The sequence below is a fragment of the Leuresthes tenuis genome, unplaced genomic scaffold (assembly GCF_036924035.1).
Source record: "Leuresthes tenuis unplaced genomic scaffold, fLeuTen1.0.hap1 SCAF_17, whole genome shotgun sequence".
Classification (NCBI taxonomy): Eukaryota; Metazoa; Chordata; class Actinopteri; order Atheriniformes; family Atherinopsidae; genus Leuresthes; species Leuresthes tenuis.
Genome location: NW_027325371.1, coordinates 32,414,158 through 32,440,162, shown reverse-complemented (window position 1 = coordinate 32,440,162; position 26,005 = coordinate 32,414,158). Strand labels below are relative to the sequence as shown.

Below are 26,005 nucleotides of genomic sequence, written 5' to 3'. Positions count from 1 at the left end.
TATTACAGTGTTGCTTTAATAAGAAATACATGAAAAGGGATTACATTTTTTTTACCCAAATGATGAAAATAAAGGTCACCTGAAATGTGTGGCTGAGTAGCACATGTACAGCACAATAAAACCAAATCAAGACATGAAGTGTAACACATTTATTCATCGGGTAAGTCCCAGCACAGGCTCAGCTTAAAGGAGAACTCAGTTTTTTTTAAACCTAGACCTTATTTCTGGCATGAAATAAGTTTATCTACTCACCGAGAACAATTTGGCGAAAGTCGGCTTCCTTCGAAAGCTATTTAGAAAACTCGCGATCAGCTTATATCCATATAACAGAGTTAATGGGGCAGGGACGATGCAGCCTCTAAATGAGGCATTATCTGTCTTTATTTCACCAATACTTAAAGAAGAATGAATGAATGAACGAACGTGTGCTATAGCTCTGTTAGCTCATAGCTGCTGTTATGTGGCTACTTGCGGCTATAAGACAGCTAACGGAGGGATTTCTACACAGGCACTCTACTGGGACGACTTCATCCACACGCCCCCCTGCAGCACAGTTTATTTACTCCGTGCTCTGTGACAGTCGGCTAACTTCACACAGAGTTTGCTACTGCTAGTTTTGTGCAACATGGCAGGATATTTATCAGATTTTGACAACATGAATGACGACTTTGCGTAAGAAGGACGCTCTTACCAGAGTGAATGAGCTGTGCTGCAGCCATGCGTGTGAATTCCCTCCATTAGCTCTCTTATAGCTGCAAGTAGCCACATAACAGTAGCTATGTGCTAATAGAGCTATAGTACACATTAGTTCATTCATTCGTCTTAAAGTATTAGTGAAATAAAGACAGATAATGCCTTATTTAGAGGTCGCATCGTCCCTGCCCCATTAACTCTGTTATATGGATATAAGCTGATCGCGAGTTTTCTAAATAGCTTTCTAAGGAAGCCGACTTTCGCCAAATTGTTCTCGGTGAGTAGATAAACGTATTTCATGCCAGAAATAAGGTCTATGTTTAAAAATACCGGAGTTCCCCTTTAACTTTAGAAGATATGATTGTAATTGCATAATGAAGCATGGCTGAATAGAAGTAATTCTGTGCTGGGTTTTACATGCCTCCCCCAAAAGCAATTTGCCTTGAAATCAATATGATACTACAGATTTCAGTTCACAACAATCCCAATAGACAAGATTCAAAGGCGCCTGGCAAACCACACCTCCTAAAAAACATAGATTGAGAAGAAGACATGTCAGATTTTTTATCCATTACCCACTACATCACCCTCTTAGCCTCACACACCAGCACACAGATATTACATAAGCTCCTACTTCTGAATATCTTTTAAATCTATCAATTTGATTTACAGACATATTAAGATGTAGTAAACTCTCAGATTACAGTGTAAAAAGTGACATTCAGTTTTAACCTATACTGACAGTTCTGTGAGATGATCTCCAATTCCTTTATCTCTATTCTGTGCATCACGTCACACCCCATCCCATTCAGACCCTTCCCTACCTCTTGTTCTGTCTGCGGAGAACAGCCTTGTTTATCTCTCTAATCACAGTCTCCCTGTTGTTCTTCATGTTAGCTTTTGCCGTCGCCAACACAAAGTCAATCTTCTCCTGGCTGAAGGGACGTTGGAAGGTGGAGAACTCCTCCATCTTTGCTTTGAACTCCTCTGCGTCTATACATTTAATGACAATCCTATAGTAATTATCCATTCTCACGACTTTTCACACAAAGCATCACTTTGCAGCATATTCATAAAGATAACTATATATTCTGGAGGTCACAGACCAAATAGCTAACAGATAACAGCTTGAGCACTTATTATACCATGAACCATGACTAAACCTGAGTAAATTGCGAAAAACAGGCACAAAAAGGGTTTGGGTGGCACAGTGGCTCAACATATTGGATTGTTTATAGCAAATCCAGGATCTGTAATACCTAAGTTGTACCCTTCACTAAATTATATATTATTCTCTGTTTCTTGTTGTGTGAAAACTTTTGACTTAAGCTCATAAGAACAGACCTTTGCAGTTCTGTCTGTTGAAGAGCGGCATGAAGATGATTGTTGGCTCCCTCTCTTTTCCCTCAAACACGTAGCAGTCTTTTGGCCAGTCTCTGTCCTCTAGGATTTTGTCATCTATCTCTGGGAAAGGCTTCTTCACATCAGCTGCGTAGTCTCTTGCAAGAGTCAGAGTCTGTTTATTAAGCAGAAGTGAAAAGAAGGCAGGGACAAACTGAATGTACATTCAATACATTTTTATACATTTCAGAATGAGCACTTTATACCCAAATACACTGCAGGTCTCCTACTCCACCCCTCCACTACTATCATGGTACTACAGAAGCTCAAAGGGTACAAACCAAAAACTGACTCTAGAGAAAGCCTTTTGAATCTTTTATGGTGATTGTGATTTGAGGATATGTGGAAAATATTCAGTTCTAACAAGTTGAATTCAAACAACAACACACATATTATTTGAATATTTTACTGCTGACCGGAACTATAGTAAAATAATCTAAATAAGAAAGTTTATTGTGCTATAGCTGAAAGAACTGTCATTTTTAGATTTTATCTAGCTATAACTACAGCTTGATAATGTTTAATGTACCTTGATAGTTACTTTCCAGTTGACTTTGTAACGACAGGCAATTGATTTTTAATGTTCTAATATTCTATTGATGCTTACATGCACATTCTGTAATGGACCTCTTATGCTTTTTGTTTTAGAAAAGAATGACCAGTTATCCAGGGTTCATATGTAGAAGCTCCCATCTTACAGTACCTCAAACATGTCACCAGCGCTGTACTCTGGTGCAATGATGAGGTCAATGTCTCGTTTGTTTCCCAGAAATGAAGGGTAAGCGACATTGATTAGCAGCCCGGCGTCTACCAGTTGAAATTTTTCTTCAGAGTGGAGGCAAGTTGGAACAGATGAATCTGTGGTCAAAAGAAATGTTTTAATTCAGTTTTTTTTTCTTTTTCATGTAATCACCATGCATGATCAACATTTACAGCTATTTCTTACATAAGTCTCTTCTCTTCATGTGAACCATGTCTACCAGCTAACTGCGAAGTGTACAGTTTGCTGCTAAGCAGGTAATGTATGAGGGTTTACATCATGATTTCACTTAACACAGCAGCCTGTTATGACTAGAGACAACAGTGATGTAAGCTGAGGAGAAATGGAATTGGGGCTCCTTTATCTTGTTGCCACTTGACAGAGCTTAGCTGGATCTTTCTGCTAAGGTATTAGCTATAAAGCTCTGAATGGTCGAGGACCAAAATACATCAGTGACCTCCTGACCCAGTCTGAACCTTCCAGACTCCTCAGGTCATCTGGATCCGTTTTTTTATCAGTTCCCAGTGTCAGAACCAGACATGGAGAAGCTGCATTCAGCTTCTATGCTCCACACGTCTGGAACAAACTCCCAGAAAGCCTCAGATCTGTGTATGTAAGTCCAGGTTGAAGACATCTATTTTCAGCTGCATTTGAATAAAGCTCCAAATAAGCTTGAGTTTCAAAATTCTAACCACTGATTTTATCATCATTTACATTTTTCTTACAGTTTATTTCATTTTATCTTTCATATATATCTTTTTATTATATTTCTATTCAATCTTGTACGACGGAGTATTCAGGCCACATTTAAAAAAAAAACATTTTTTGGAATCAATTACGAGATTAAAGTCGTTATCAAATATGGTGAGAATTAATTACAAGATTAAAGTCGTTATTAAATATGGTGGCGAGAATTAATTACGAGATTAACGTCATTATCAAATATGGTGGCGAGAATTAATTACGAGATTAACGTCGTTAGAAAATATGGTGGTGTGAATTAATTACGAGATTAAAGTCGTTATCAAATATGGCGAGAATTAATTACGAGATTAACGTCGTTATCAAATATGGTGGCGAGAATTAATTGTGATTAAAGTCGTTATTAAATATGGTGGCAAGATTTAATTACTAGATTAACGCCGTTATCAAATATGGTGGCAAGAATTAAATATGAGATTAAAGTCGTTATTAAATATGATGGCGAGAATTAATTACGAGATTATCGTCGTTATCAAATATGGCGTGATTTAATTATGAGATTAAATTCACTATTAAATATGGTGGCAAGAATTAATTATGAGATTAACGTCGTTATCAAATATGGTGGTGAGAATTAATTATGAGATTAACATCGTTATTAAATATGGAGGCGAGAATTAATTACGAGATTAAAATCGTTATTAAATATGGTGGCCAAAATTAATTACGAGATTAAAATCGTTATTAAATATGGTGGCCAAAATTAATTACGAGATTAACTTTGTTATCAAATATGGTGAGAATTAATTACGAGATTAAAGTCGTTATCAAATATGATGGCAAGAATTGATTACAAGATTAAAGTCATTATTGAATATGGCGAGAATTAATTACGAGATTAAAGTCGTTATTAAATATGCGAGAATTAATTACGAGATTAGAGTCGTTATTAAATATGGTGGCGAGAATTAATTACGAGATTAACGTCGTTATCAAATATGGTGGCGAGAATTAATTACGAGATTAAAGTCGTTATTGAATATGGCGAGAATTAATTACGAGATTAAAATTGTTATTAAATATGATGGCGAGAATTGATTACGACATTAAAATCGTCATTAAATATGGAGGCGAGAATTAATTACGAGATTAAAATCGTTATTAAATATGGTGGCCAAAATTAATTACGAGATTAAAATCGTTATTAAATATGGTGGCCAAAATTAATTACGAGATTAACGTTATCAAATATGGTGAGAATTAATTACGAGATTAAAGTCGTTATCAAATATGATGGCAAGAATTAATTACAAGATTAAAGTCATTATTGAATATGGCAAGAATTAATTACGAGATTAGAGTCGTTATTACATATGGTGGCAAGAATTAATTATGAGATTAAAGTCATTATTAAATATGGCGAGAATTAATCACGAGATTAAAGTCGTTATTAAATATGGCGAGAATTAATTACGAGATTAAAGTCGTTATTAAGTATGGTGGCTAGAATTAATTATGAGATAAAAGTCGTTATTAAATATGGTGGCAAGAATTAATTATGAGATTAAAGTTGTTATTAAATATGGCGAGAATTAATTACGAGATTAAAGTCGTTATTAAATATGGTGTCGAGAATTAATTACAAGATTAAAGTCGTTATTAAATATGGTGAGACTTAATCATGAGATTAAAGTCGTTATTAAATGTGATGCGAGAATTAATTACGAGATTAAAGTCGTTCTTAAATATGATGGCGAAAATTAATTACCAGATTAAAGTCGTTATTAAATATGATGGCGAGAATTACTTACGAGATTAAAGTCGTTATTAAATATGATGGCGAGAATTACTTACGAGATTAAAGTCGTTATTAAATATGATGGCGAGAATTACTTACGAGATTAAAGTCGTTATTAAATATGATGGCGAGAATTAATTACCAGATTAAAGTCGTTCAAAATAAATTCTTTAAATGTGGCCCTAATACTCCGTCGTAATCTTATCTTTATTGCTCTGATTTTCCTATGTCTTTCTTTTTTGTTTAAATTTTAAATAATGCTTTTTATTTCTACTGTTTTAATGTAAAGCACTTTGAATCACCTTGTTGTTGAATTGTGCTGTACAAATAAACTTGCCTTACCTTGCCTCAGGTATGGGGCAATGACCACCAGCTTCATATTTACAATGGTCAATCCAAACATTAAATTCAAGTTTACATACATCATTTAAAACACCAAACTACACCAACTGTTTAAAAGAAAGAAAGAAAATAAATTATTTTTTACATTTTTCCTGAAGAGAGCTACTTTCTTACCTTGGTATTGGTAGAGGAAATTGTTGGTTGTTCCCCACTCCCATTTTATTATAAGGGGAATGATTTGCTTTGTAAGGAAAGGAACTGGGGGGAAAGCACATTGAAAGGAAATTAATTTTGCCTCGTCTTCAACAATGCTGCCAAATTTGGCAGTCAAACAGCTCCAGAAAACACTGACCATGCGTTTTGAAAGTTCCATTTTCCAGACTTTGACTCCAAGTGTCAACTGCCATCAGAAGCTCTTGGCTCCACTGCTGGAATAGACTTTTTCTCTCTTCTGGTGTCTTAAACTCTAGCAATGCAGACTTGTTGTGATTTACCCTGTCTGGAAAAGATAAGAATTAATGGGCACAATTGCAGAGTCAGTCAGAAATTTGCTGAAAAGTTGGGTACATTCTTCTTTAAGTATCATTAGCAGAAAGCTTACGTATTAGCTTTCTGTCACCAAAAACAAAGAATTTAAATGCATTCCATTACCTTTTAGCATTTTTTGCAGCTTCTCAAAGTCAGACAGAGAAACAGGATCCTTAACAGTGCTTCTGGTCAGAGATATTAATTTATCAAGGGCATTGTATACACGCAGGTATTCTTGAGTAGAATCATCCATGTATTCAGGCACTGAAACATTTGTATGAAGCAAGTGCTTTAAGATAAAACAAATCCCACATACATTCAGTAGATATAATTAATGTTAGATAATGTGATTACCATTCAGCCAGGGAGGAATGAACTCTCTGATTGTCTCCTCATCAGCCAGGGCACAGCCTAAAACACCTGCACAATGAAGAAAATCAGGGCTGATATTCGTGAATGATCAATGAGTGTTATTTTATGATACAGTCATACGGAAACATACCATACTATGACATAACATACATGTATTTTGGATGGGGCAGCAGGGTGGTGCATGCATGTTTGAAATACAGGAATTTTACATGTGTCTCTTTTTTTCTTTTTTAAAAACTCTGTGTTTTTTTGAGCTGCTAAATGCCACACTTGTTGTTTTCCCAACACTTGCCATTTTAAAAAGGTTGATGATAAAAGCAAAATTTAAAAACAAAATGTTCTTACATTTACTCAAGGTTGTTTTAGCCTTATGTAAAAAAGTTGTTAACACTTTTGTGGATGAATTATTAGAAAATAAAGAATTGTTCAGTATACGGTACAGAGTATGTTTCCTATACATGCTATATTTCTAATAACTTTTTATCTTTTGTATATTTATTATATTTATATATTTTATAAATTACTGATGTGGACATAATGCAAGCTGTCCACAAATTGATGATAATAAATTCAAAGAATTTTTCCCTTATGTTTTTTTTCTTTAGTTAAAAACACAAAGTCGAACACTTTTTCAATGTTTCTTTTAAGACAGACATTTGCAGGCTTTTTTTCCCATGTACACCTATTGAGCAGTGGGTATTTGACAGCTTCAAGCATAAGAGGCTAATGTGCTGCTATGCCATTCAATTTTTTACTTACCTTGATTCTTTGCTACCATTTAGTGACCCTGACTCTGTTTATTGTAGCCATGTACAATGATGCCTAACAATTCTTTAAAATCTAAATAGGCCTAAAATGTTTTTTCTATGAAGCAGTATTTTAAAAGTTCAAATGTTTTTGACAGTTAGATGGAAAAACAGCTCCTGTGTTCTCAAGCTACACGCTAGCTTTATATTTCTGCTGTTTGATACAAGCCAGGTGGTATTTAATGTCCAAACTGAGGTATTATTATTCAGATGGAGCAGTTTATTGCAGTACAGTGGACAAGAACTACATTTACAAGCCCAAGAGCCAAAACAAGGAATTAAAAAGTGCCGATTTTCCCATAAGGTTCAGTGGCCTGCAAACTTCCATGCAGTGAAATGCACTCTTTCCAAATTGTTAACATGTAAACAAAAAAATTAATTTACTGTTGCCATTTTAAGATTAGATTTGCTGTCTTTTACACTATTTGAATCTTACCTACCACTTCATCAGTTCTGTAGTTTTTGTCTTTCTTTCACCGTGTAATTTATTTTCAAAGGCCTCATGAATATTTCTTTAACTTATATCAAAACAAGAGTCTCTTCCAATTCCAGCCATGGTTCTCGTCTTGCTTATTGTACATCAAAGCTCTCTACTCTGCTTCTTCTAGAAATATACTGTGCAACTTGCATACACACACCCTGCAGTTTGATCATGTCCATCTCTGGCTTCTTCTCCAGCAGCTCTCCACTTTGGAATTTGCTGCCCAAAAGAGATGTTTCAACAAAGAGACCCAACTCTGTAAATCCTGCTTCATGAGGGCTCACCTCAAACCATTTTCCTAAGAGACAAGAGAGTCCATTTATACACCAGAACAGTAATAACTCATTTTGGGTATATATATTAACATGTGCATATGATTGTGTGTACCTTCTACAGGCCCATTTGAGAAGCAGTGCTTCTCTATGGCACAATAGATGGGGTAAGGGTTGGTTGCATTCCTGCTGGCTTCATCTGAAAGATGCCGTAGATCCATCTGTTGAAATAAAACATTATTGTAAAGGATTATGTTAACTCTGCTTGCCTCAATTTACAAAGATTGTGTACATGTTGCTGCTACCTGTTTCATGATTCCAGCAGAGGTCAAAACCCCCCACACATCAGTGAGAGAAAAGTGATCATCTTTTGCCCTCTCACCCAACCACTGCAGAGCCTGCTCCAGCTCAACCCCAGGACCTGATAGCCTGGAGGCGGCTCCTTCCATGTTGGAGCTCCATTCAGGGTCACTGTATAGGGAGGCCATGGACCTATTATAGGGGAGAAAAAGATAGACAAGTACACATAGGCCAAGAAACTTTATGATGGACTAAAGTGGAGTTTCTGATAAAAGTGGATTAAATTATTACTCAATTACATCATTCTAATTTATAATATTGAAACAGCTGTTCAAAAAGATGAAAACTCAATACACAGTTAAAAAAGGTCAAAACTAGAAAAGGTGTTAGAGGCCACAGGAGTACATTGAAATGACTGCAAAGATCACCACTATGCCAAGGCAAGACAACAACCCAAAAAAATCTAGCAGAGTAGAGGAGATAAAGGCATTAAGAATAAAAAAGCATTTTTGAAAAGAGACCTCACATTTAGCAGAGCCAAATTACAAAAGAGATCTATGAACTGAATACAATTTTTCTGACTTGGTAAATCTGCCTTCTGGATGGTAAACATATTAAAATCATAGTAGTATAGACAGTAGCAGCATAAGCTGTCACGATCGTGCTTGGCTTTTTGGTTAGGTGGGCTGAGCAGGTTTTCTTGAGAGCTTTGGGGTGGAGCCTAGATTGCTCGTTAAGCGCTCATTAAGAAGTCCTTATAGGAGCTGCAGGAGCAACTACTCTTCGCCAGATCATCTCACAAGCTTTTGTGGTAGATCGGCCTTCTCCAAGTGATTCTACAACTTATTGTCCAAGTGTCTCTTATGACACCTTTTTCCTCCAGTGTCTGCCTCCCTTGCCCTCTCTCCCTTTGTCCTGGTTTCCTTATACCTGCTTCGCCTTTCATCCTAGATCTCCCCGCCAGCCTTTACCATCAACCTGCCTGCTCATCCTGCCGCCGACTCGGATCCAAAACCAACACAGCCAACGCCCACCCCTCATTCACGGACTTCCTCCTTCTCATAAGTAAGGACTATTTACTCCTTCTGGATTTTTCTCCCATCATTAAAGAGGATCACTGTAAACCTCTCCCTCCTGCAGAATCTCCAAGTTGTCTGGCTCCAACCTCGACTATCTACCACAACTTTTTTTTAATAAATCCTTTAACCCGTTTCTTATCCAGTCTGCTGTTGAGTCCGTATTCTTTGAATGCTTGAGCACAAGCCGTGACATAAGCAATGTTTCTAATGTTTAGGAAGTTAGAAAACCAAGTAAAACTACTTCTCCACATACACAGAATGATTGATAATCCTGTCTTGAGTCATGGGAAACTAAAATTGTTAAACCATGAAATATGAAAATAAAATAGTGGGTAATAAAAGTTTTTTTTTTTTAAAAAGCAGCTGGAAATTGAATGAATTTACCTAAGAATCCACATGCTTCAAGAAAGTAAAGTTGACTGAATGAGTTTTGACTTATTGTTGCCTTGTTTTAATCTTTGATCAATCTAAAGATAATAAAATGTTAAGGTTTTGACTTAAAAAGATTTAGAAGGTAATGGCCACTTGAGCTGTTTCTTTTATGTTTTGGCTTCCTAATATGTTCTGTGGTCATTCAAGAACAAACTTGTTCGTATTGGGTGAGAATATAATTACAGTTACCATGTTGACCCAGATACTCCTCCCACATAGAGCAGAGTATCCAGCAGATCTTCCTTTTCCATCTGATAAAGGGAACCCACCAGACCCACAGCTGCCCTCTGACCTCCCCCAGAAGCCAACATGGCGATGTGGGGAACTGAATCCTAGATGGACAGATACCAGAGTTATTCATTTTAACTGAACTGAAATTAGTCAAATTTATATATGCAGAGCCAATTAAAAAATAATATCCTAGCTAAGGAAACCAACAGATTGCACCGAAACTTCTCTTCAGTCCAATCTCCCGTCCTGAGCATGTCTGAGGCGACTGTGGAAAGGAATGTCTCCCTTTTAACAGGAAGAAACCTCTGGCAGAACCAGACTCAGGAAGGGTGGCCATCCGCCTCGACCAGCTGGGGTTTGAGAAGACAGAAAAGAGGGAAAGGGGGGGGGGGGGGGGGGGGGGGACGACGACACCATAACACCATTCAAAGGATACCAGGGAAACACAAGTTAATGACCACAATAATGTCACCTGTACATAATATCATTTGAGAAATTAAATGGGGGAAAAAGAGAGCAAAGTGAGGAAAGGTGACAGATGAGGTCCCCCAGCAGTCTAAGCCTATAGCAGCTTAACTATGGGATGTTTCAGGATTACCTGAGCCATTCCTAACTATAAGCTTTATCAAAAAGGAAAGTATTAAGCCTAATCTTAAAAGTGGAAAGGGTGTCTGCTTCCTAAATAACTGAAGGCTCTGCCTCCCATTCTACTTTTAGAAACTCTGGGAACAACAAGTAAACCTGCAGTTTGGGAGCGAAGTGCTCTGTTAGGAAAATACCTTACAATTAAATCTTTAAGATATGATGGAGCTCGGTCATTAAGAACTTTATATGTGAGAAGAAGAATCTTAAATTCTATTCTGAATTTAACAGGGAGCCAATGAAGAGAAGCTAAAACTGGAGAAGCATGATCTCTCCTGTTAGTTCTCATCAGAACTCTGGCTGCAGCATTTTGGATCAGCTGGAGGCTTTTCAGAGAATATGTGGGACAGCCCAATAAAAAAGAATTACAGTAGTTCAATCTTGAAGTAACAAATGCATAGACTACTTTGTCTGCATCATTCTGAGATAGGATGTTCCTGATTTTAACAATATTATGAAGGTGAAAGAAGGCAGTCCTAGAAACCAGCTTTTAAATTATAACAAAAATAACTCCAAGGTTCCTCACTGTAGAACTAGAAGCCAAGGAAATACCATCTAGAGAAACTATACAACTAGACAATTTCTCCCTGAAGCGCTCAGGTCCAAAGAGAACAACTTAAGTTTTGTCTTAATTTAGAAGCAGACAGTTCTGAGTCATCCAGGTCTTTATGTCTTTAAGACATGCTTGTAGTCTGATCAACCTATTGCGTTAATTTGGTTTCATAGATAAGTACAGCTGAGTATCATCAGCATAGCAATGGAAATTTTTGCCATGCTGTCAAATAATGTTACCCAATGGAAGCATGTATAAAGTAAAAAGAATCGGCCCAAGCACAGAACCCTGAGGAACTTCATGACTTACTTTGGTGTGTGAGGAAGATAGGGTTAACCCGAACTGAGAATCGGCGATTCAAATAAGCTAAAACTAATCTTGGGTCGAGGACTGATTGTTGTATTTAATGTTTTGGAGGTTTTTTATTCTCAACTCAAAAAATCCTTGTTATCAATCCCCTAAAACAACTCATGAAACAGATAATAGCCATCAAGAGTCTGATAAAATTAATTAATTAATTGATCAATATTGTCAATGTCCAAATAATTGTCCTATAGCATAAACTTTCCAATATTCTGGTGTTTGGTTAAAGTGTGACATATAGAACTAAGTTGGTAGTATCAACATATAAGACAGCACAAATTTTCTAAAACCTTGTATTTTATAAAGTGCCAGAAAAAATAGGATATAGAACCATGCATGTTTTAATAATTTGCAGAATGTGGTTTTGTATTGTGTCAATAGAAAGAAAAGGATTTCTTTATAAAACATGTGTCTGTATGGCAGCATATGTAGCCAGACTGACTTTCCATCAGTGATGGAATTATTAATTCTGAATTTTACTACCACATTTTAAAGGAAAATTTCAGCACCATAGATCTAAACCAAGATGGTGGCGCGTGCACATCGCTCGGCTCAGCGTCGCTCCAGATTTAGCGAAATAGTAGTTATCTGCCTGCTTGTTTCAAGTCTGTTCAGTCAGAACTGTCTTCCGAACACATTCTACAGCCGCCAGGAACTTTTGGACATTGTATCTCGCAATTCTGATAACTTTATCGATGGACTACAACTTTTCCCTGAGATCGTCAAGACCACCGAGACAATCAACCCGGCTCCGCTGAGCGGAAGTGCTCGCAGGCGGTGTCGAGATCGTAAACAAAGATGGGGTAAGAGAGCTGGGCTAAGGGCTAAGCTGAAGCTAACACCTCACCGGCTATCACTACCCAGGATTTTCCTCGCTAATGTACAGTCTCTGGCGAACAAAATGGATGAGCTACGAATGTGGATCACCACGCACAAATGGATTATGGACTGCAACATCATGATTCTAAAGGAAACGTGGCTTAACAATAGCGTTCCCGATAGCGCCATTGAACTAGTTGGTCGCTACTGGGCGGACAGAACAGCTGATGACTCCGGTAAGACCAGAGGTGGGGGTCTGTGTATATATGTAAACAAAGCTTGGTGCACGGATACTACCATCATCGGATGTCATTGCTCACCTGACCTAGAATATCTCATGGTTAAGTGCAGACCGTTCTATCTGCTCAGGGAGTTTACATCTACTATTGTGACTGCAGCCTACATCCCACCTGATGCTAACGCTAAACTGGCAATGGAAGAACCGTATGCTGCCATTAGCAAACAACAGACATCACACCCGGAGGCAGCCGTGCTGGACTTCATCAACACCAGCATCAACAGTGTCACCACTCACAAACGGATCACTACATTCCCGAACCAGAAGCCGTGAATGAACAGAGAAGTCCGCCTACGGCTGAAGGCACGAGACGCCGCTTTCAGATCTGGTGATGCTCAGGCCTACTCTTCATCCAGGGCTGACCTGAAGAGGGGCATCAGGGAGGCCAAACACAGCCACAAGCCAAGGGTTGAGGAGCACTTTAAGAACAACTCTGACCCCCGACGCATGTGGCAGAGCATCCAGGCCATAACTGACTACAACATCCAACGATGCCTCCTTCCTGAACGAGCTTAACAGCTTTTATGCTCTCTTTGAGAGGGACAATCAGGAGCCAACCACCAAGGCTGTGCTCACGACAGGACACCAACCCCTCACACCAATGCACGTAAGGCTCAGGACCTGTGCTGGGCAGCCAGCTGAGGTCTTGACTGACATTTTCAACCTGTCGCTGGCCCAAGCAGCTGCCCCCACATGCTTCAAAACCACCTCCATTGTGCCAGTGCCAAAACATTCCAAAGCTGAGAACCTCAATGACTTCCGCCCTGTTGCACTCACCCCAACCATCATGAAGTGCTTCGAGAGACTGGTCCTGGCTCACCTCATAACCTGCCTACCACCCACACTGGACCCCTTCCAATTTGCCTACTGTCAGAATAGGAGCACGGAGGATGCCATCTCCACAGCACTACACTCTGCCCTTGCTCACCTGGACAATAACAACACCTATGTGAGAATGCTGTTCTTAGACTTTAGCTCAGCATTCAACACCATCATCCTCTCCACACTGATTACCAAACTCAGTGACCCGGGTATCAACGCTTCCCTCTGCAACTGGACTTTCTAACCAACAGACCCCTGTTAGGCTGGAGAACCACACCTCCTCTACACTCATCCTGAACACCGGCGTCCCACAGGGCTGTGTGCTGAGTCCTCTCCTCTACTCCCTCTTCACCTATGACTGCACGCCTGTACATGGTTCTAATACCATTGTCAACTTTACGGACACACAACGGTGGTTGGCCTCATCAGCAACAACGATGAGACGGCGTACAGAGAAGAGGTTCAACAACCTGGCTCTTAACACCAAGAAGACCAAAGAGCTCATTGTGGACTTCAGGAAGAAGAGTGGTACACCCACCCCCATCCTTATCGACGGGACTGAGGTTGAGCGTGTCACCAGCTTCAAGTTCCTGGGGGTCCACATCTTGGAGGATCTCTCTTGGTCTCTCAACACCTCAACCCTGGTCAAGAAGGCACACCAGCACCTCTTCTTCCTGAGGAGGCTGAAGAAGGCCCATCTTTCTCCTCAGATCCTGGTGAACTTCTACCACTGCACCATCGAGAGCATCCTCACCAACTGTATCTCAGTATGGTACGGCAGCTGCTCTGTTGCAGAACGGAAGTCACTCCAGAGGGTGGTGAAAACCACCCAACGCATCACAGGTTCCCCACTCCCCTCCATTGAGACTGTCCAGAGCAAGAGGTGCCTGCGGAGGGTGCGCAGTATCATCAAGGACAGCTCTCACCCCAGCCACTGACTGTTTGACCTCCTCCCCTCCGGGAGGCGCTACAGGGTGCTCCGTTCCTGGACTAGCAGGTTCAGGAAAAGCTTCCTCCCTGCAGCGGTCACCCTGCTAAACTCTCAACCTCAGGGTCCCCCCCCACCACACACATGCACACACAGTGACTGCGGGCTACCACGCAAACCCCCCTTTTCCCACCTGCCCCCCCTTCAGCCACTGCACCTCGCACTGAACTGTTAGTACTGTATTGCATTTATTCACTTTATTCACTGAATTCACTTTACATACGCACTTACTCTGCGCTTTAACTGCTGGATGCTAACTGCATTTCGTTGTCTCAGTGCCTGTACTTTGTGCAATGACAAAGTTTAATCTAATCTATGATGAATAGCTCAGGTAAGTCCAGCATATCGCAGGGCAGTCTGTATCTGAGGGGGTGGGACATAGCGGGATCTCGTGATTGAGGTGTGCAGAGCAAGGAGAACAAGGAGAAGAGGGAGATGAGTGATCTTGACCAAGTCTGTGTTGGAGTGACTTGATGGACCAGAGTTCTTATTTTTATGGGAAACAGCTAGTTTACCTGATGTGAAGAACTTTGTGATTAACCGAGAGGTAATTATGAGCATATGCGTGTTTTTGAAAACTGTGACTAAGCTGTACAGTATAAAATGAACTGTTAATGCAAACCGTGTGTAACCCTGTTAATAAATCCCTATCTATAAAAATAGATAACAAATAATTAATAGTTTAAATATGTTTATTCTTGGGTAAAACTGTTATTAAAAGTGTAAAAATAATATTCCGTAAAGGTTAAAATGGTTTGATAAAAGAGTAGATATTTCGTTTTATTTTGAAGAAGTTCATGGGGAAAGAGGAAGTGCTGGTAGAGAATAAGTGCAATCCTGGTCCTTAATTGGTTAAGGTGTGATTGACAGGTTTAGACAGGGAGAGAGATTGTGTCATAGGTGTGTGTGTGGATTTTGTGGGCGGGGCTAGACGAAAAAACGACAATCGGGAGGAAACGGGACAAAGACGCATGGCGGCGAGTGTGCGACTCTTCTGAGATAAAGTATGTGACTCTTCCTGTATCTAAGAGACTGTCTGCTTGACATTCTGGACCTGGATACTTGAGCTAGGCCTGTTTGGTATGCAGCCAGAGACTGTCTGGCTGCATCTGAAATTTCTGTGTTAGCTGCAGCCGTTTTAGCTTATTATAGTTTGAGCTAATTCAGAGTGTGTTATTAACATTCGCTAGCAAAGTGAATTGACTTAGTCAGTGACTCGTCGCCTTTTGGACATCGTCGCGGGTTGCCTGGGAGAGACTCCATCGTCTTTTCACCTGTCTACGGCCACGTTGGACGCCTAGTCTACCTGAAGCATCGCCTTTCGTCTTAGACTCTTTGTTGATGTGGCAACATGTAGTTAATTGTCATGGTGACGGTCAGTTGTGCTGCTGCCTCAACCAATCATGGTGGCAGACTGCAACATAAAGGCGGGTGTAAAGCACCTGTCGGCCTCTTGCTTGCTGGGGGCTGGGTTGCATCACACCTGTGTGTGTCCTCCATGTCCGCTTCTGTGCGGTGACAGGTAGGCTTCCAGCAGCGGCTGCATTTCTCCCGTATGTCATCCATCTAGTATCAATTTTGGTTATTGTTTTATAAAGACTCGCTTGGGTGTAGCTGCTGGGTGCCACCTACCGCTCCATATGCTCTTGCTGTCCGCTGCTGGTATGTGTGCTTTTTCTCGTGTCCTCCCGTTTGGCATTGCATGCATGGCAACCTGTGTTTACTTACAGGTTACTCCCGTGAAGCGTCGATCCCTCCGCTCCACGCCGTGTTGGCCAGGACTGTCTGACCGGTATGTTGCGCAGTGGGTTTAGCTTCCTCCTTCAGCCATTTGTAGGTTGCTCATTGTTAGTTTGTTTTTGTTGTAGGTGACTGACTAATCTGCCCGTACAACCACTGCTGCTTTGCCTCTGTTTGTCTCTGGTCGTCTTCGTCCTTTTTAAAAACATTATTATTTGGACTGAGCGCTGTACCTCACTGAAACTGAACTTCGTGTGGAACCACGTTTGTGGGAGTAGTCAGCCTTGTGTCGGGCACTCACTGCCTCACCTCGGCCTCTGATCGCCTCACCCGTTTATTCGGCTGGCGATAGCGATAGCTCTTCCCTGTTGGGCGAAGAGGTGGCTCTTTTTTTAGTTTATGCAGCCACATCTGTGTGCACGTATGCATGCGAGAGAGGACCGTGTGGAAACATCCATTTGATTGTGTCCCTTTGTGTTAATTTCTTTTATAAATTGTTTTTGTTGCAACCCATAAATATAATTATTTTGTTAGTTTTGTGGTTAGTTGGGGTTATTATGGGTTGCAGCTTATTTGTTGTTATATATAGTTTTGTTTATTTGTCATTGTGCTTAATTATTATAGATTCTGTACCTTTCTTTTAATTGTTTGATTTCTCTTGTGATTAGTTGTTTGGTTTCATTACAGTTCCTAACTCTTGGGTCTCCCCCATTCAGGTGCTGAGCATATGGTGGTGGATTGGTGTCCCAGTCACGGTGTCCCCTTTTTGTATTGTGTTTGCACTTGATTTGATTTATTTCTCTTTATTTTCCCTCATGTGTGGTGTCCCTGGGATCCCCCTGCCCCTTTAGATGCAGTCTTTCACAGTAGGTCTCAGCACTGCTTGGTCCCCTTTATCCCCCCCCCCCCTCAGTGAGTAATATTTTTAGCATTAGTTAAACCTAGTTTTTAAACTAGGAACTTGTATAAATAAAAAGTATTTTTGTTTTAATCCAACTGCCGTCTCTGCCTACTTGCATAACGGACCTCAGTGCCTTCCTCCAGTTGGGTTAGTCTTACACAAAAGAAATTCCCTGGGTGAAATTCCCAGGGTGGCGTTGTCTGGCAACAATTACATTTATCAATACCGCCTTAAAAGACAGACCACCACACCTCATGCCGCCACATTGAGTTGAGCCATACTCAAGGTAACATTTTCCCTTTCACTGTTCTTCGTTTGGAGTTAAAGTGTGGATTTCCTCGCACTCAAGCGTCACCATATCAGGCCTGCAACGGGGTTATTTTGGTTTTGCCGGCTGCGTGTATGTGTGCGTGAATGTGTTGATTGTGGGCCCACTGAGTATCTGAAACTTAAGTGTTTTTTGCTGAAACATAGAGATATTTTTTGATGAAACTTAACAGACTTTTGTTACATGATGGTTGTGATTAAAAGAAAAAATAAGAATTTAAGTTAAAGGGTATTATTTGTGGTTACATGTGTAGCTGAAATGTATAATTGATTAATTATTTTCTAAAGCAGTTTGTGTTATTCCTTTGCTATACCGCCCGGAGAAATATTATTATTTAGAGTATTTTGAACTTTAAAGCTGTGCAAAACATTGAAAATCATTATCTTAAAGGGAGATACAGTATTTTAAAGGTATTATTTCCAGTAAACCATAGTTTGCTTTACCAACTCGGGGCCCCTCTCTGCTGTAATGAGGAGAAGTGGGCTACACGTGATTAGCCGTTAGCTTTAGCTAGTGGTGTATGTGATTAGCTTGCTCTCTGCTTTGTTTGGTTAGTTTGAGTTAAGGCTAAATCGGCCTGAAGCAGCCTGTGGACTTGGAATTTAGCTTGTGTATTTAATTTAGGAGAAGGAGATGGACATTTTGACAGCATTAAAGAGGGAAGCGAAACTCTTGTGAACTACATAGGATCTGCATACTTCCTGCTGTGTGTGTGTGAGCAGTGGATCGTGTCGGCCCGCTTGGACAGTGTGCTGATGCGCCCTGTCGGTGACCCCACTAACTGTCTGGAGCTGTGAGTACTTGATTTCTTCTGCTTGTTAAAAGTGAAGCGGACAGTTTGTTTTCAGCCCCAACGCTCCCAAGCTACGAAACAGACCTGCAACGGGGGTTTTAGATGATTTGTAGAGACTGTTGAGGACCAGGTGTGCGTGTGGGAGTGCGTGGGTTCATAATAGCTGGTATTTAATGTTTTACTTCATTTTAATTGATGTTTTCAATATAAAAGACTGAATAATAGTAAAACCAGATATTATTTATGTTAAATGTTAACACTCTCACTTTAACCAAGTTATTTATTTAATTTTCTTTTGTCTACTTTGAGTCTAAAGATTACAACTAAAGAGTCTTTACATTTCAAGTTTGGTTGTGTGGTGTTTTATTTATTCAAAAGCATTAAAAAAAAGGAATATTATAAGAGTATGAGGTATTACACAATTTGGAGGCACCGCTGAGATATTCCCATGCTTAACTTATTGGGGTTTTTGCTCTTTAAAGGCGTACATTGTTTTCAGTCTTTCACAGCTTAAAGGGGAGCTCCGGTATTTTTAAACCTAGACCTTATTTCTGGCATGAAATACATTTATCTACTCACCGAGAACAGTTTGGTGAAAGTCGACGTCCTTCGGAAGATATTTAGATTATTCGTGATCCGCGTATATCCATTTAATGGGAGAGAACAGGGCAGAGATAATACAGCCTCTAAATAAGGCATTGTCTGTCTTTATTTCACCAATACTTTAAGACGAATGAATGAATGAACACGTACTATTGCACTGTTAGCTCATAGCTACTGTGTTGTTGTTATTGGCGGCTATCGGGGGGCTTATGGAGGGCTTTTGACACACTCGTCTACTGGGATGACGTCATCGACGCGAGCTGCTGCAGCACAGCTTTTTTTACTCCGTACTCTGTAACAGTCGGCTAACTTCACACGTAGTTTGCTACTGATAGATTTGTGCAACATGGCAGGATATTTATCAGATTTTGACGACGTGGACGACAACTTTGAGTATGATGGACGTCCGTACCGGAGTGAATGAGCTGTGCTGGTGAATACCATCACTGAGTTAAAAGAAGACGTCTGCCCAAGAAAGGTCTATTCACCCTGAGCTGTTCAACTTTGGGGATTCTCCCATCCCTTAATTGTGGAAAGCCAGGTTAGTCACAAAGCTGGCAGAGAGAGCCAATGTCTTTTCCTTGGAGGAATGGGACGTTGGCTTAGCAAAAGGTGTGACTCACCACACAAGGCTGCGAGACACAAGGTCATTCAGGGAGAGATCCCGCAGAATCGCCCCAGTCGACATTAAGGCGCCATCTTCAATAACGTTTGGCAGCTGGAATAATCAAAGAGTCACGGAGTCCGTATGCATCTCCGATTGTCATAATATGGAAAAAGAATGGCAAAGTACAATGTGCATCGACTATCAGCTGCTGAAATCCAGAACCATTCCAGATCAGTATACTATGCTGGATTGCTGGATTGCTTGACAGGGAGCAAGTGGTTCTCTCTGCTAGATTTAAGAAGCGTATTTTACCAAGTGGAGATGTCCAAGGCAGAAAAGGGGAAAACAGCTTTTATTTGTCTGAGACATGAATCTGATACAGGTCCTAGTGTACCTGGATGATGTCATTTGATTTTGGTAAGACACTAGAGGAGCATGAGGAGTGTCTACTAAAAGTCCTGGATAGGCCGGAGGAGTGTGGCCTCAAGGTTTCCATAGACAAGTGCCAATTTTGCTAACCCCAAGTGAAGTTCTTGGGGTACATTGTCTCTGCCTCTGGAGTCGCCACTGACCCAGAAGAAGTGAGGGCAGTGACCCACTGGAAGAATCCCACCAGCTTAAGATCCCTGAGGTCCTTTCTGGGATTTTGTGGGTATAACCGGCAGTTTGTTGAGAACTATTCTGTCATTGTCCGCCCACTCACTGAGCTGACGAAAGGATACCCTCCTGCACAGAGAAGTAGGAAGGATGTCGTCAAAGGAAAGAGAGTTATTTCCGAGTCTCTGAGCCTTTTGGTAGTTGTTGGATTCCAGCTTGTAATAACGCTTTGTTTTCAAGCTCACACATGCACCGGTCTTGGCCTTTGCTGACCCAGTTAAATATTACATACTGCATGTATATGCAAGTCTGAACAGGCTGGGAACTGTGCTGGATCAAGAGCACCCAGAAGGGCTCTGCCCAGTTGCTTTTGCCAACCGCAAGTTGAATCAAGCTGAACGGAACTATTCAGTCCATCAGCTAGAATTTCTAGCCCTAAAATGGGCAGTGGTTGACAAGTTCCACGACAGCTTGTATGGTGCAAAGTTTACGATGAGAACAGATAATAATCCACTTACATATGTCTTGACGACTGCCAGGTTGAACGCAACAGACCACAGGTAGTAAGCGGCACTCTCCACCTATGACTTTAGCATCCGCTACAAGCCTGGCTGTGAAAACATTGATGCTGGCTTGCTGTCCAGTAGTCTACAAGAAACAGATGATGAATGGGTGGATGTACCTCCCTCTGGCATAAAAGCCTTGTGTCGTAGGATCAGTACAGGTTGTTCCTACCAACACACCACCAGATTTGCTGACCAGCTAGGTGTTTCACCTGACGCTATCCCGGATGTATATGTTGGTCTCACTCAGATTGAAGTGAAACTGCTAGAGCAGCTTAGCTTCAAAGAGCTCTCCGAGGCTCAAGACTCTGACCCAGTCATAGGGGTCAGAGTCTCCAGGTTGAAAGAGGCCAAGATGTTCCAGCCCCTAGGCATCAAAACCCAGACAGTCACCAAGAGACCCTCTGGACGAGAAGTGAGTCAGCTTATCTTACCTGTTAGGTATCGGCAAATGGTGTTGAAATCTGTGCATGGTGATACTGCTCACCTCGGCACCGAACAAACCATAGAGCTCAAATTAGACACTCACTGAGCTAAATACAAAGAGGCTGACTATCATGTACTTCAATGGAAATCGGTGGAAAACCTAAGAGCACAGGGAAAGGAGCTCAAGGACTACCGTTTGTCTTTGAGGGAAACGCGAGATGCACTTGAAATTAAAGTTTACAATGTTTTTGATATTTCCACCAAAGTTAAGTTGAATTTCCCAAATGTTTTATTGTTTACTGCATGGGCTGTTGCAATTTTTCATGCACTTTTGGAACTAGATATTGACAGGACTATTCTTAAATAGTTTGTTCTTACAAAGAACTAATGGAATTTTTTGTTTAGCCATGTATGTTGTTTAATTTAAACCAGCAAATCTGCAAAATGTAAAAAAGGACTGTTCTGTTTGGACACACAAGAAAAAATAGTGCCATGTTTTTATCATGTAGCATATGTTTTCGCCTGAAATATGGTTATATGTGTGGAAGCATTAAAGTTTTCACTTTTAACAGAAGATATTGTCTACATTTCAGTACTTAATTCATTGTCTCAGGGTCTAATTTACATAAAATGTTAAAAAACAAATTCTCAAATATAAAAAAACGGAAAAAAAAACTATAATAGTAAAACCAGATATTATTTCTGTTAAATATTAACACTCTGTGTACTCAAGTGATTTATTTAATTTTCCTTTATCTATTTTGATAAAGATTACAACTAAAGAATCTTTACATTTCAAGTTTGGTTGTGTGGTGTTTTATTTATTTAAAAGCATAAAAAAAGGGAATATTATATGTAAGAGTACCCCCTCCCCCATAGGTACATGAGGCAGGTATTACACAACAATGAGTAATAAGTGCAAGCATTTCTTTCTTACCACAGAACAGTTGATTTTCAGACTGTTGAGTGCTTGGAGAACAACTTGTTTTCTCTTGTTAACATACTTTAGTTCACCAGCACACAGAGATGCAGACTGACGAATAGCTTTCTGAAAAGATTCCAGAGAAGAAGAACATTAATTTCATCCTACAAGTGAATTTTCCAACTGTATTAAGAAACCATGAGGTAAAAATCATTAGATGTACACTTTTTTTTGCTAGTGTGAAGCTTTCTCCACGTTATAGCGACACACTGTAGAAGCATTTGTTTCTTCAAACATACAGCAGTTAATTAAAAGCATGAAGTGAAAGCAGAATAAAATTGTAAAACAGGATGTTACAGTCCACCACTGTACACAACATGCTACAAACAGGCACTCAAGGTCTTTTCCAAAAGTCTCACCTCAGAAGCAGTTGCATTTTCCTCCATTTTCTCCTCTGTTTGGACTAAAACTCCAAAAGTAGCAAGCCAAAGACAAGTTGCTGCACATGCGAAACCTGCTTTTCTTGTTTTTGCCTGCATGTTAGGGCCTATCAACTACATTAACATAAAGTGCAATTCCAAAAGTTCTGCCTGCCTCTGTGTAGTTACAATTGTCAGCTAAGAAGACGTGCAAAAAGTCAGATATAGCTAAACACACACACACGCACACACATGCCTGCTGATTTCTACCATGTGTTGGCTACTGAGAGGAGTATTTTCCAATGTGTATCAGATGTCTAATTCAAAGCATGCTAAGAACATGAATACTCTTCAAAAGATAGATTTGAGACATTTTTTTACAGTTGTTTTATTGTTAGTCCGATTCTTTCATTGGAAGCCCAAGAACAAGCTGGAGAAATCGTTTATTAAACAAAGTATTTATTAGTGGTCCCATGTAAAGTATGCAGCGCTGGACTTGGAGTGCCAGAGCTCCCGCAGGAAATCCGTCAGGCCGAGCCCCGATATCCGGAAACATTTCATATTTATATTCAGCTTTATCTCACAGAGGTTGTAATCACACTTGTCAGAGTATAATTGGCCAGTTTTTAGTGGCATGAGCAGGCCAGCTGCTGTCCTTGTTGTGTTCTTTGGATGTGATAAACAATGTGTGTGTGTGAGTGCTGTTTTAGGCGTGGATCTAATGTACCAGACCTATCTACTCCAATAGAGATGTTTTGTCTGACCCAGTTGTTTATGGTCTTGGACCATTTAAGGTCATCTGTTGTGCAGTATGAGCAGAGTGGAAAAGTACCAGCTAGGAACATAGGTTATTTAGGAAAACACAGAATATGAATACATAATGTCTAAGATCAAAGCCAATTATAACAACTCCCCCTTTTGACATGATTTAATCATGCCAACTAAATGAGGTAGGAATGTTATATTCTGTATTGTGTCACACCTGTTAGCGGCAGCCAACTTAGCAGGTCCCCAAACTGCAAGTGGCCAACTACCTTGAGGTGCAGCACAACCAGACAGGAGATTCTTGTGATCCCCCTTTTGATATAACTTCATTATGTGAGCTGTTATTTGTAAGCTGTTCTTCTTTGCGATTATCAGCAGCAAGCAAGTTTTCATTGCATATGCATGTGTAAAACAATTGTAATGCGTTAGCTAAACCTTTCTGTATCAGGAGTATTTATCATGATGCTGGGAACAGAACCTCTTTCCCAGAATAGTTCAACCTTCATTACTCAACTGATCATAACTCTGCAATGAGCACATTTCTTAAAAGCTATAAGTATCACGCCTGTACGTGTATGCAAGGAATAAATGAATAAATGTTTTAATATTTCTTAAAATTATTGTGTGTATGTGGCCCCAAACCCAATCTCTGTGTAGAATCTTAGTTAATTTTGGCCCAAAACTATATGTGGTTTGAGCAGTGTCGAGGACCTGCTAACCCATAAGTTCCATCACAACTCATAACAAAAATTAACTAAGCTACAACAATTCATAAAATATTGAAACTCAAAAAGTGCTTAAAGCATTTAACATCACCATCAGGATCGTCCACTGTTCGCAGCGAATAGGAGTGAAAAACCCGATGGCTGATATCCGGGAAAATTCTCCTATGGCCCCATTCCCCCTTGGCGACCGACCACTTAATTACCTTTCAGTGCCTAAGGTCCCGCTCCGAACACCAATGGCAATGGACATATGTATGATTGGCTATGATTAGTAATTGGTCAACTTAAAATCATTAGACTAAAGAGGAACATCACAAAACACAAAACAATACAGACATTTAAACATGACATGTGAATATATAGTGTTTTGAAGAGATGGAGAAGGACAGGAAATAAAGGAGACAGCAAACAGAGGAACAAAATGCAGAAAAGGTAATTTGCTTCTTGGGGGCATGTGTGTCCATGTGTTGTGTGTGCTTCTTTCGAACCTGAATTGTATTTAGACAGCTTCTGTCCAGTTGATCTTTCTGAGCTAACAACAGCAATAGTCTCTTCTAAACCATCAACTTGTATGTTAGACCCAATCCCAACCAGACTGTTCAAGGAGGTTTTCCCCTTAATTGACACTTCCATATTGGATTTGATCAATCGGTCTTTGTTGATAGGATATGTACCTCAGACTTTTAAGGTTGCTGTAATTAAACCTTTACTTAAAAAACCTACTCTTGATTCAGAAGTAGAAGAAGAAGAAAAAGATAATCTAAATTGTGTGAAATTATGAAGTCATTAACTAACAGTGACTTATTGGATAGAGATCTACTATTAAGTAAAGCTAGCTTTGTGGAGTTTACACTGGTCTCTGTTGTATTCTGCCTCCCTGCTGTCTCCTTCACCCTTATCTGTACACTTATGTTTGGGTTTGCCATCCCAACAGCATAGCATAAGTGTGCACCAAGTAATTTGCATCCAGTTCGCTTTGGATGCACGCCATCAGGTCTGAAACGCTCCTTACAGTTCCAAAAGATATTGAAGTTATCAATTAACTTAATCCCATGGGCAATGCATGCATTTGACAACCATGTGTTCAGGCAAAGAAGTCTGCTGAAAAGTTAAATTCCTTTACCCACAGTAGGAATAAACACATATATTTCAACATGAAATTCTATCTAATTTCACACTTTTAGCCTCGGGGTCTGCTCTGTGATCAGAGTTTACCAACCATCACAGTTTACTAACTTTGGTTTTGTTTCTGTGGATTTTTTGCCATCCAGGTCATGGTGATCCTAAGTGCTTAACTCGAAGCCAACTGGTCCTTTTTTTAAATTTGGTTCTTGAAATGGAAAATTCAATGCAGCGTATTGTGGTTTGATAATTGACAACTGTCATCTCGTCACTTTGTCTTGGCACAATAGAAGAAAAAAATTTAAACTGATCATGAATGTTACAGATTTTTTTTCTAAAAACCTTATCCACCTATTTCTAAGAGTCTTATTGTTGTCTGCATGTCCTGTCTTGGTTAAAAAAGAAGCAGTCTAATCAGTAACTATCACAGAGTAGTAGATACACTGACTGGAGTCACAGTCTGTACTGTTCAAACAAGACTAACAAGCTCCACCCATGTATTCATTATTTAGTACAGTCATAATCCTGTTTTATCACTAATCTAATGACATTCTCTTCACTTTTAGGTTGGCTGTGACTCAATGGCGTGTTAAAAAAGTACAGTATTTTCCAGGTGGGACACTGTGTGAAATGTAAATAAACATAATAAACACAAATTTCATTTAAAAAAGAGGAAAATGATAAATTGATTTAAGTTTATTGGGTTTCACAGATGACTTTCCAAAGAAGTAGTCTGTTTTACATGCTTTATGATAAAGGAGGCCCTGAACCATTTAACAACTCCAATCTTGTATCTTGCAAGGATGCAAAGT

The 26,005-nt window shown here is 39.9% G+C and overlaps 1 protein-coding gene across 1 annotated transcript; it reads right to left on the bottom strand.

Moving 5' to 3' along the window:
* Positions 1–1,019: 1,019 nt before the first annotated feature.
* Positions 1,020–22,827, bottom strand: LOC140274012 (cytosolic phospholipase A2 gamma-like). The gene is made up of 14 exons (XM_072369696.1): positions 22,582–22,827; positions 22,178–22,288; positions 10,156–10,298; positions 8,461–8,647; positions 8,271–8,376; positions 8,041–8,181; positions 6,579–6,644; positions 6,348–6,488; positions 6,049–6,195; positions 5,871–5,954; positions 2,798–2,952; positions 2,038–2,209; positions 1,518–1,686; positions 1,020–1,218 (listed from the first exon to the last, which is right to left on the bottom strand). Exons 1-14 carry the CDS (start codon positions 22,699–22,701, stop codon positions 1,167–1,169), a joined length of 1,794 nt encoding a protein of 597 aa, XP_072225797.1. The 5' UTR covers positions 22,702–22,827; the 3' UTR covers positions 1,020–1,166.
* Between the last annotated feature and the right edge of the window lie 3,178 nt (positions 22,828–26,005).

Bases quoted from the DNA above. Each gene is read 5' to 3' on its own strand.
- LOC140274012 (XM_072369696.1), bottom strand. From the start codon at position 22,701: ATGCAGGCAAAAACAAGAAAAGCAGGTTTCGCATGTGCAGCAACTTGT. The intron at 8,182-8,270 runs GTACACACAATC...CTTGTCTCTTAG, and splicing joins CTCAAATGGGCCTGTAGAAG to GAAAATGGTTTGAGGTGAGC. The intron at 6,489-6,578 runs GTAATCACATTA...CAAATGTTTCAG, and splicing joins CATTCCTCCCTGGCTGAATG to TGCCTGAATACATGGATGAT.